This window comes from Suncus etruscus, chromosome 1 (assembly GCF_024139225.1).
Source record: "Suncus etruscus isolate mSunEtr1 chromosome 1, mSunEtr1.pri.cur, whole genome shotgun sequence".
Lineage (NCBI taxonomy): Eukaryota > Metazoa > Chordata > Mammalia > Eulipotyphla > Soricidae > Suncus > Suncus etruscus.
The window spans coordinates 131,848,819-131,860,936 of NC_064848.1; the positions used below are offsets into that span (position 1 = coordinate 131,848,819).

Sequence of the window (12,118 nt, forward strand, 5' to 3'; positions counted from 1 at the left end):
TAAGCCATGTATAATATCCATCTATTGATAATTAGAAAAATTTCTTAATATTTTAGGCCATATTGTCTCCAATACTTTTTTATAACTAGTTATGGGACTGAGAGATTTGTATAAAAAACTTGTGGTGTTGGAGATCCACATTAGAGCTTCCCCAAGTCTAAATTATATTTCTCTTCACTGTTGATTAAAATATGACAATTGCTTTTGTGAATTAAGGTCACATATATGCAAGTGTATCTGAAATGTTCCATGTACATAAAATTTAATATATATGTTTATTTTTAAATTTCTAGTGTTTATAAGTCCATCAAGAAAAAGAGTGAACAGTGGTAAGAGAGAATGATAAATAAAGGGTATGACTTCTCATGACTGAGGATTCAGATAAATTGTTGATGTATGGCAGTTGGACTTGGACATCCCCCTGGAATAAACCCAATATAATGACATATATAATGAATATAATGAATATAATGAATGTGGACGTGCCCTTGGACATATCCCCTTTTCCTCTTATAAAAGAAAAAACTTGGACGTTTGCAGGGGGCCCAGGATAGTGATCCAAACAGTGCCTGCTATCTGCAGGGGGCCAGAGATAAAGTATTGGAGAGATGCTGCCTACTTTGTATCTATTCCTTTCTCCTTCTTTTTTGTGTCAGAGCCTCTACTGACCACTTCTGTCCAGTGAATTTCTATCTAACTCTCCCTCTCTCAGAAACCCCCTGGTGGTGATTGTAGGCCTCAGCAACAGGAAAAATAAAAAAATAGACTCTAGGAATATTAAAAAGTATACTTGGTTTCTACTTTCTTTTTCTTTCTCAGTCCTGGGCAGGTGGTCATTACATATGTAAGTTAAACCAGGCACTGATTCCTCTACAGATGCCTTTTATAGGACTTGAAACTTTGATTACAAAGTTAATTGAATATCACTGTCCTTAAGATCTTGTAGAAATCATTGCAACCAAACAAATGAATAACAAAAGATATTTATTTCTATGCCCTGCTATTTGCATATATCTTAGAAATCCAATTCATTATACATTGTGAAATCTAAAACTAGAAATCAGGTGTGCCAAGTCCCCTACAGTAATACCAGCTTTAGTCCAACAAAAAATTTTAAAAGAAGAGGAAGAACAAGAAAACCACCACCATTACTACCACTACCATCAATAAATATAACTTTGATGTACTATACTATTTCAAAGAAATTTAAAATAATCTGTTTTACATTGCTAGCAGAGAACTTTGACTAACCCGAAAATGCTGTCAGTATAAATCATACATATATGTTGAGGGTAAGGTGGTATGCTCACATAAACATATATATTATTTATTTGTGTATAAACACAGTGGGAAAATCTATGGAATATCCAATATCTGTCAGTTATGACACTACATTCTTGCTAGAGTAGGATTCATTCACATTCTATCCAAAACTGCTAACCAAATGTAAATGTTCCTCCTCTTTCAAACCTCCTCATTTTAAAATCATCAGGATTCATTACCAGGTGTTTACTCATTATGAATTAATCATGTCCAAGTTTTTGTTCCTTTGATTGTCAGTAATATCAACTATGTATGCTGCTAGAGTAGAAGGTCTTATCACTGACCAAGTACTATCTACTACCATTAACACAGAAGTTTGCTTAATACTTCTGCCAAGGAAAATAAACTTTCTTCTGAATAGGGGGTGAGTAAGGTTGTAGATGTATAAACTAGGAATTATGCTGGTATGAAGGTATTTTTTCTTCAAATACTAACTGAGCCTTTGTTTTTGCTTTTCTATAAAAGCTATCCAGAATTAAACATAATACTCAACCAATTTCTTCTGAAGATGTAGTTTTAGTCAATTTTTTAGCAGGTATAAGAAAGAACAGAAGTCCTACAAGTAAGGCAACAGTTGAATCTGTAGCAAAACCAGGGTACCTGAAAAAGGACCAAAAAAAAGCATATCAAAAACAGATTCAAGAATTTTTATTACATAATCACCTTCAGGTGATGACAAGTAATAATAGTGATGGAGTATAAAATAAAACCCATGAGGTGTGAGATCACCTCAGGCACCTTATTTCTAACCCCAGGCAGATGGGTCTGAAGAATCAGGGTAGCGGTGAAGGATTAATATATTGAGCCTGTTAGGAAAGAATCATGGAGTCTGTCTGCATATTGTGGTATCTCTGAGCACGAAGCAGAACTCAGTCTTTATTAAATCAATTCACAATTCACCAGGAGTGAGGAGGTTGAGAGAGACAAATTACCAATCCAGGTAAGCTTTATACACATTAAAGTAGAGATTTATGGGAAAGAAAAAGATGGGGAACATCTGTTTTGGGTTAATAGCTGGGTATCATCTTGCAATCCCACCTTTTCTGTTTAAAACAAAACAAAACAAAACAAAACAAAATGTTGGAGCACATAAAGCCTGTTCTGAACATGGAAGAGACCCCTCTCACTTGGGACAGAGCAGGCAGGAAGGGGAGAATGCTGAAGTCTCTGAGCAGCATCCCAGAGGCCAAGATCCATTGCCATTCTTCTAACAAAGGTGCGTTGTGTGAGGGAGGACCTAGGTCCACCAAACTTCAACAGTTTATCAAGGTCACTGATGAGGTATAAGCCAAAGAAAAAGCTTCATTTGAGGAGAACCAATAGCAGGGAGATGAGCGAGTCCCTCCACCCAGATTCCAGCCTAGGAACTGAAGGCCTTATAGTCCCAGACAACCTTAGAGCCTACTACAGAAGGCAGAGATGGAGGAGAAGATGGTGACAATGAAAAATCTAAGCTCAGTTGAAGCATAACTCAGGAGAAGCTGCTTCAGAACCTCCTGCAATTTTCTTCTAGGTTAAACTCTCAGTCCTACTTGCATCAGTCACTATACTGCTAATTAAATTGTTCTACTTGTATGGATTTTAATAACTATGGTTTTGTTCTATCTAAAAACAGAAAAGTTGTATCCAACTTTAGTGCTTAATATTACTTTGCATAGTTCTGGGGAAATGCATAATGCTGTTGGGTTTTTAATAGTTCTCAGCTATCTTAGTGGATGTTTCCCAATTGCTGTGATACATGTTTGTGCATATTTAGCAAATTATTCTCAAAATTATGTCTGCTAAAATGTTCTACTGTCTTTGTGCACAGAAATTGATGGAAAAAGAACTTGGATACTATAGACTCTCATTACAGTGCTCTTTTTAAGAATGTGTTGGCAAACTTATATGTATATATATACATATATACTCAGAAAAACATATAAAATCACAGAAATGTCCTTGTGATTTTGTTTAAGAAAATTTATGGAAGAGGAACTTGAATGTTCTAGACTCTTATTACTGTGTTCAGTGTAACAATATTTAAGAATTTTCAAATTAAGTGTATCTGAAGAAAGATTCTGATGTTTATTTTTAGAGAAGTCTATGAAAAATGTGATATTTATAAGACAAAGATTTGGGAAAAAAAGCTGATTGCTTTGAGAATGTCATATTCACAATCTAACTTGTGTCACTTTTATAGTCAAATTTGCTGTGCCTAAAAGTAAAATATAAAACAGGTTGTTGCAAAATAACAACCACTTTTAGGTTCTGATTTGGTGTTTCCACCTCTAGCAGAAAACAGTAAAACAAAACTTTTGTAACTTTTCTCATTTTTTTTAAACAGAAAGGGTGGAATTATAAGATGATACCCAGCTAATAATCCAAAACAAAGGTGTTCCCCACTTTTTTCTTTCCTGAAAATCTCTCCTTTCTTATGTAAAAGACCACCTTTGTCTCTTTCAACCTTCCTTTTTCTAGTGAACTGGGAATTGATTTAATAAATAAAGAATGAGTTCTGCTTGGAGCTCAGAGATATCACTAGGCACAGACAGACTTCATGATTCTTTTCTGACTGGCTTGGTTTATTAATCCTTCATGGCTACCCTATCTGTGTGAGGGGTGATATGACAACTCATAAAATTTATTTTATAGTGAAATTTTTTTCTGAGTTATCATCTCCAAAATCAATACTACTTTACCATTGTTTCCATCTCTCTCTCTCTCTTTTCAAAACCATGTGTATACTTACTGACACTAGACCAACATGGCAAATTTCCTTTAAATAAGACATATGTATCTGGTAAACAACATTTTCTTTGTTATTCTTTTAATTATGTTGGCAAAGAATTGAGGTAGAAGTAATGATTAGACTAGGAGAAACTGCATAATTAATATATAATCTTCTCTGAATTGTGGGAAGGCATGGCTATTTCTAGAGTTCACTAAAATTCTTTTGTCATTGTGAAAAGCAGTTGATCTTGTTTTTCTAAGATGTAACATCTGCTGCTATGATTGCAAGATCTTCCCATATTATTCAAATGAAATCAACCCATTTAATACTTTGCATCCTATTAAATCAACCAAGAATATTTAATAATTAGAATGACTTGTGAGATGCTCAGAAAAAAATCATTCTACAAATTAAGAATGATTCAGGAACAGATGGGATCTGAGAATGACCAGGCCATTCCAACAAATAAGATAGATTCCCAAAAGTCTCAGCACCTGGAAATCAGAGATTAATAAATCAAGCAAAAATAATTAGAATTCAGTTCTAAAAGACAGTAATATTTACAGTGAATTTTTGTGGTTTGACAGATTTATGCATTCTAAACATTATATTGCTACATTGTAGTTATCAGTGGGCATACTGTTGCTCTCTATTTGTTTAATTTACTTGAATAACCTAGTAAAAAAAAAACAATATACTTGTCAGTTTGACAAGTTTACACCCCTAGGTATAAATTTTCTCTACTTCACTGTTGAGTAAAAAAGCAACCTTGGTATAATTTATTTAATAAACTTAACCAGTATTTATTAATTTAGCGCTCCTTATTTTATTCCAATTATAAATTTTGTTATTTTGCCAAATTAGGTCAGGAATCATGTAATCTGATTTTGTTTTATGCAAAAATGATACATTGAATTCAGTCCAGGTTCAAACAGATGGGATGAAAACATTTGTTGGTAGCTTCAAATCTTGATAGAACATTCTAACTTTAGACATTCGAAATGCCTAAAATCTAATATAATAAAAATATTATGTATACTTTAAATAAATAAAATTAGTCTATAAATATTGAAATAATTTATTTTCAAAGGAATCGTTTCTTGTATGAAGTAAGTTGATCTCAGTATTATGTTATATCAGCTTACTGGCATTTATATGCTTTGGCAGTTTTCAACTATAATTGATAATTTGATTTTTAACCTTGAACCACTTTTTCTCCCAAACTTCTGTTTTCCTATGATTTTCTCTCAGAATTCTAGGTAACATGAGCACCTGCTCATGGCAAATACCTGGTATTTTCCTGTTCCTAACCAAATATTTCCCAAATTTCATTTTCCTCCTGTGAGAAATAGACATTAGATCACAATTATATTGAATTTTCTAATGGGATTTCTGACAGCTCATATTAGGTTATTATCTAATTTCATTTAGCCTTAAACAAAGGTAATTAAAGAAGTCTCTTTATCTAGGGTGGCGGGAGTAAGGTTTTAAGATGTCTTGCCATCGAAGTATGAAATTGTTATCAAATTTTTATTTTGAATAATTAGATGTTGCTTTTGTTTGAATCTTTCAGTAATAAAGTTTTACTCTGAGGGACATGGACATTTTAGAAGCTAAAACTGAGCCTCTGAAATAATCCACTAAAGGGCTTTGGGGACTTCGTGTGGTCAATGAGATCTTTTACATGGTCTTGGGAATTTAGAGTCAAACTTACACCATTTAAAAAAAATATCTGTAATACCTACATGATCCAAAGCCTCTGATTCTGGGAGAGAGGAATTTATTCCATGAGAGGAGAATATATATTATCCAAACAATTTTGGTACTTTTCCCTAATTATATTATAGAGGGTGTAAAATGGGAGCTAGATTCTCTCCATGAAAGATAGATTAGGAACAAAAATATCAAATCCAAAGTATTTTTATTGACTTGTAGGATGGTTCTTTATTTAGAAATTAAGCTTCAGTCTTCCCCCTCACTTTGTATGATTCAGCAGTGACTGTTGGTATAGAAAACACTGAAAGAGAAAATAAATTCAAACCTTTTTCATTATTAGAATTTAAATATTTTAAAAGTCTTATTGCTTACTCAGGAATTTATAAAATAGAAGCTGATGTGATATATATAGTGAGCAGATGCAAGAATAAGCTTAATTTTTTTTTTAAAAAAGGGCAAACTGTTAAACTAAATAAATTTTCAGAAAACTAAAACAATAAATTGAAAAATATCACCTGATATGATATCAAGATAGGTAAGGAATGGGTATTGAGCGGCATTTATTGGTAATAATAAACATATTAATTTGAAACTTTAATATTAGCTCAGGAAGAAGGGAGGCACGACTGTTCCATTTTATAAGAAAATAAGAGATAAGTGACTTGATAAAGATAGAAGGGAAAACATTGGAAATGAAACAGCATAATTTCTAAATACTATGGAATATGGTTTTTCTGCATATTATATTTCTATATTTGAAAGTAGCCTGGTGTATAGGAACCAGATTTTAATCTAACAGGTAGAGTTTTATTCATGGCCTCATTTTAGATTTGTCCCTTACCATTTTTCTCCCAGAAAAGATAACAAAATATTTCTTTAAAGGAGAAAAGAAAGAAAGAAATGTCCTACAATTTCTAAATTATAGGTTTTATATAAGAGAAACACAATATGTAATGCTTACTCAGAAAAAAGCACAGACCAACCAGAAACAAATCCTGGATCTCGGCTAAACCATAGCAGGGCCATGATAATGAAGAGGACCAAGGTCACAATTTCTTGATTCCTGTGGGAAAATTTTAATCCTTTATTCATCTTCTCAGTCAGGACATTTGTAGCAACACCGAGCTAAGTCGGGCACAATCTTAGCAGAACTCTAAACACTGAAAAACTAAATGTTTTTCTATTTAGAGAGAATCAACTAAGTAAGCAGATGACTTTGCTCCTCTCGGGCTCTTTCAGTTTCTTCCAAATCTTGAGGGTATAGTTTAGTTAGTTAATGTATTTCATTATGCTAATTGATGTTTTAAAAGGTCAGCATATTCAGTACTCTTACAAATGTTAGAAACACACTACATTACGTGCTTTATTTGTCTTTTACAAAGCTTGTTTATGGGCCGGAGTGATAGCACAGCGGTTGGGCGTTTGCCTTGCAGTGCCCAATCTAGGAAGGACCTTTTTTTCGGTACCGTGGGCCGACCCCCTGAGACAGGAGCGATTTCTGAAAAGCTTGTTCAATATGAACGGTGTGTGTGTGTGTGTGTGTGTGTGTGTGTGTGTGTGTGTGTGTGTGTGTGTGTGTGTGTGTGTGTGTGTGTGTGTGTGTGAAAAATTCTTACCTCATTGGTCCCAGTTTTTGGTACTCTTGTTTAATCACCTCAGCACAAGCCTTTTGTTTCACGGTTTTTGTCTTCCCACATTTGAACATCTCTTTAATACTGAAAAAAAAAACAACTCCTGATGAACAAAGGATTCTCACTTTGTAGAAAGTATTTCTGTGAAAACGTAATGAACTATAAATTTCCTTACACATGACTCAATGTATTCTCCACTTCCACCTCAATCTCTTGACTGCTTTCTTCTCTCCTTCTGTTTTTACTTTGTTTAAACCATTTTCGGTGCTTACTTTTAATTGCCATATGTTTCAATATATTTATTATATATAGGCCATTAACTGATACTCATGTGTAAGTTTTATTTCACTTGTAAAATATCTCCATATAATATTTTATATGTGGGTGGAGGGTTTATAGATGCTGTTTTGGCATACTATGACTAATAAATCTTAAAATACATTGATACTGAAAATATTTGACTCATATTTTTCAACCTTTGTCAATATTGAGTGGTGCTCAACAATCATTAAACTCAGGGTCATACACAAGCTAGCCATATGCTCTAATACTCAAACTATGTCATTGGCCAAGTCCATATTTCATTTTGCTGCTGTTAATTTTTGGTGACTACATTTTTTCTATTTTGAGATCCAAGGACTTCAAATTTTTTATAAATTTTTTATAAAAGAATCACATCTTTAGGGGCTGGGGAGGTGGCGCTAGAGGTAAGGTGTCTGCCTTGCAAGCACTAGCTATGGGACGTCCAAGCCAGGGGCAATTTCTGAGGTCTTAGCCAGGAGTAACCCCTGAGCATCAAACGAGTGTGGCCCGAAAAGCAAAAAAAAAAAAAAAAAAAAAAAAAAAAAGAATCACATCTTTAGTTTTAGATTTTAAACATCCATTTTGGGGGCCAGAGTGATAGATAGCACAGTGGTAAGGCGTTTGCCTTGCAGAGGGCCAACAAAGGACGGACCCATTTTGAATCCCGGCATCCCATATAGTCCCCGAGCCTGCTAGGAGTGAGTTCTGGCCCAGAGTCAGGAGTGATTCCAGAGTGTGCCAGGTGTGACCCCCCAAAAAAAATCCATTTAGAGAAATTTATGAAAACTTATGAGTTATATCTTAGAATATATTTAATAGAATTAAATATAGTTCTAAAAATATCTGTATTGCATGTTTATAGTATCCTATTCATAATAGCTAAGCTATTTGAATAATTTTAATGTCCATTGATTAGCAATTAATAAGGTCATATAAACTGGCATGCTATACAGATAATAGTAGACTATTAATCATACAAAATGAAGTATAGATATATACTACAAATCAATCTGGAGGACAGCATGCTAAGTAAGATAAGCCAGATAAGGTAAAGAAACAATACAAGATCTTATTAACAGAAGAATTTAAAAGAGTCTGTAGCAGGTCAGCCCCTGAAGAGGTTGACTGATGGAGGGATGGAGAATGAGGCCCTTTTCTTCCAGCTCGGAGCACGCGTCTGCCACCCTGTCTAGCCCACGGTTCTGAGGTGAAACGGCGGGTAAACAGCTCGCAGACAATCAGGCTCGTGGAAATATTTGCTTTATTCGGATGGACAAAACTGAAGTCCAAAGACTCAGATTCAGTTCCAGCCAGCAAAAAGCCCTCGCTTCCACAGACCCTTGCTCTTATAGTCCAGAGTCAGGTCCCACCCAATGGTGGGATCAGATACCAACCAATGGTGGAAGCAGAATCAGGTCCTACCCTAGGGTGGGGGCAGAATGCCAGGTCACACCCTAGGGTAGGGCACAATCACCTAATCAGATTAGGGTGAGCAACATAGTAATCCCCCAAAATATTTACATACACAACAATTCCCCCTTTTGTTTTTAGTAAACAAACAATATTGTCTACAATTATTAAAAGAAAAATTAGTCACTAATAAAAGAGCGGCTGTTTGCATAAGCGCATCACAGGAAAATGTAAAGAAAAACTTCTAACCTAAGCACAGGGTGTCTAAAACCAGAAACATGTATCAAGGAATCAACTACAAGCTCCTGACAAGATAAATCTAAGACGTACATAGATCTTTCGAAGAGACACCAGAAAGGTTGTGTAGCAGGCAAGGAGAAGCACCTTTTCTTTATTTGTTGTTGTTGTTGTTGGTTTTTGGGTCACACCTGGCAGTGCTCAGGAGTTACTCCTGACTCCACGTTCAGAAATCGCTCCTGGCAGATACCGGCATTTGAACCAATGACCTTCTGCATGAAAGGCCAACGCCTCACCTCCATGCTATATCTCCAGCTCCATTTTCATTCAAGTTCAGGTAGACCAGAAAGCCCATCTTTGAGGGCATTGAACTAGGCCTTTATTTCAGAAGAAGAGGCTCATACACCCTCTGCACAGTGGGGAGCCACTGCAATGATGATCAATAGGTATCTGAACTTAGTCCAAGTTCTTAATCCTGTCTGAAGTCCATAAGATGTCTGAAATTGATGTTGACTATTTATAGATGGGAGCTTAAGTCACAAACCAAAACAAAATGTTTAAGGCAGAGACCCTCCCTGTGTAAATAAACAACTTGAGGGCCCATCCAAAATGGATGGAACCTTCTATAAACCTAGTATTTTGCCTATGATGCGCCCAGCAAAAAACCCTGAGAACAGACAAAAATATCATTTAGGAAATTATAGACAATAATATCTAACTCACAAACCTAAAGTCAAGAAAGCAAAACATTAATGTAATACAACATCAATTCCTAATATTAAAAACTAAAATAGAAAAACATTAATTACGATAGTCAAAAGAAGTGTAGTACCAAATATAACTTCAAAGGATTACAGTTATAGGAAAAACAACAGATGAAATTTCTACAGAGTTCAATACCAATCTGTAAATATGAGGGGTCTGGAACTCCAAAAAGACCAGCAGAAGACACTTGATGGGTCTGGAAAAGCGGGTTGAAGCCTTGTACAGGAGATAACATCAAGCTGAATAAAGAAGGAAGGCCAGTACAGTCATCCATGTGTTGGGGCATCCCCAAGCGTTACATCATTACATCATAAGTTGGTTGGGCTTCTGTATTTCCTTTGGGATCGGTGCAATCTTGGGGTAGCCATTGTAGAAACGGTCAACAATAGCATTGTGTATGTGGATGGAAAACCAGAAATTCAGATAGCACAGTTTAACTGGGATCCAGAGACTGTGGGTCTTGTCCATGGATCTTTTCTCTGGTGTTACATTGTGACACAAATCCCAGGTGGCTTCATTTCCAACAAGTTTGCAGCATATATGGTGTAAAACTCCAACAGTCATGGATTTCTTCTTCCCGCCGAGATCAGGAAGCTTGTAGTTGTGGGTGAAGGAGATGGGTTGCACATGTGAAATCCTGAAAATTAAAATGTTAAGGACTAGGAAGAGAGAAGGAAGGATAAGGAAGACTAATTTGGGGAAGATAAAGTTAGGAAAAAGGAAACTATATACAAAATATGCAGAACAGACAGACACTAAACAAGACATACATACACAGACTTCACAAAAAATATGGCCATAACACTCACTCATACTAAAAAATATTTGTTGGAAAGGATCCAAAATAGAGCAAAAGAAAAGAGAATTCAGCTGAATCAACTAAAAGCTCCTTTAAATGTAATAGCCGGCAATTGTTTAGATAAATCATTTCAAATTCACTAAAAAAAATTTTTTTTTTGCCTAGCAGATCTGAAAGAGAATTTCATGCGTAATACAAACATGAACAACTCTACTATACGTGTATATCAGTATATATACAAAGTTATTGTATAACAGTAACTTTATGATAATCAATCATAGGCAAGAAGCACTGTGAAGAAAGTCCACCTAAAATTATCATTATGTCAGCATCTTAAAACCTAAATTGAGGGAAATAAAGCAATGATGTTAAAATAAAAAGAGTGAAAGTCGTTAAATGAGTATACCTAGAAAGAAAAACAACATTAATATGATGAGAAATTTCTCTTTCAGGTGAACCTTGACTAAATTAATTTGTAAAATTTCATGATTAACTGAGACCTAGAGCAATAATGAAATTAAGACATAAATCCGGGGGCTGGAGAGATAGCATGGAGGTAAGGCGTTTGCCTTTCATGCAAGAGGTCATTGGTTCGAATCCCAGCGTCCCATATGGTCCCCCGTGCCTGCCAGGAGCAATTTCTGAGCATGGAGCCAGGAGTAACCCCTGAGCACTGCCGGGTGTGACCCAAAAACCACAAAAAAAAAAAAAAAAAAAAGACATAAATCCATCCTACAAGGAAACACATTGGGGATTCATGATTTTCAATCTATATTCATTGATCTTGCCTGTGGAAAGAATCCTAGAGCATTAATAGCAACTGATAAGGAAGTAAAATGATTATCTGGTGTTCATTGTAGATCTCTAAGAAGTATAAAACAGGATGTATGCTGCTGTGGATTTCACCAATGTATTAGGGACTTTTTTGATCTTCTTGTCATCAAAATTGATCCAGTGTTGTTTTGCAGCAATTTTACAGTATGAAGTACAGTGTCCATAGTGAACTTTACCATAATGGTTTGACACCGATGATAAGTTGTATTTCTTAATCTTGCTTTTCTTCTCTGAAGTGAATTCCTCTAAATTGAGGTCTTCTAAAGGAAAATCTACATAAGTATGCAATTTTTTAATTTGTTTGCCATCAAAAGCAAAACGTTTCAAGTGTATTATAAGTACTGGTGGCAGTTTCCATAAGTACGTTTTCTTTGAAAAATCCCTTCT

At 35.1% G+C, this 12,118-nt stretch overlaps 1 protein-coding gene across 1 annotated transcript in view; it reads right to left on the reverse strand.

Moving 5' to 3' along the window:
• The window catches only part of SLC13A1 (solute carrier family 13 member 1), a 77,017-nt gene that overhangs the window by 10,152 nt on the left and 54,747 nt on the right, over positions 1 to 12,118 (reverse strand). The window contains exons 9-11 of the mRNA XM_049779257.1: positions 7,369 to 7,467; positions 6,714 to 6,815; positions 1,817 to 1,923 (exon numbers count right to left, since the gene is read on the reverse strand). Coding sequence (XP_049635214.1) covers positions 1,817 to 1,923; positions 6,714 to 6,815; positions 7,369 to 7,467 — 308 coding nt within the window. The remainder of the gene's footprint in view (positions 1 to 1,816; positions 1,924 to 6,713; positions 6,816 to 7,368; positions 7,468 to 12,118) is intronic.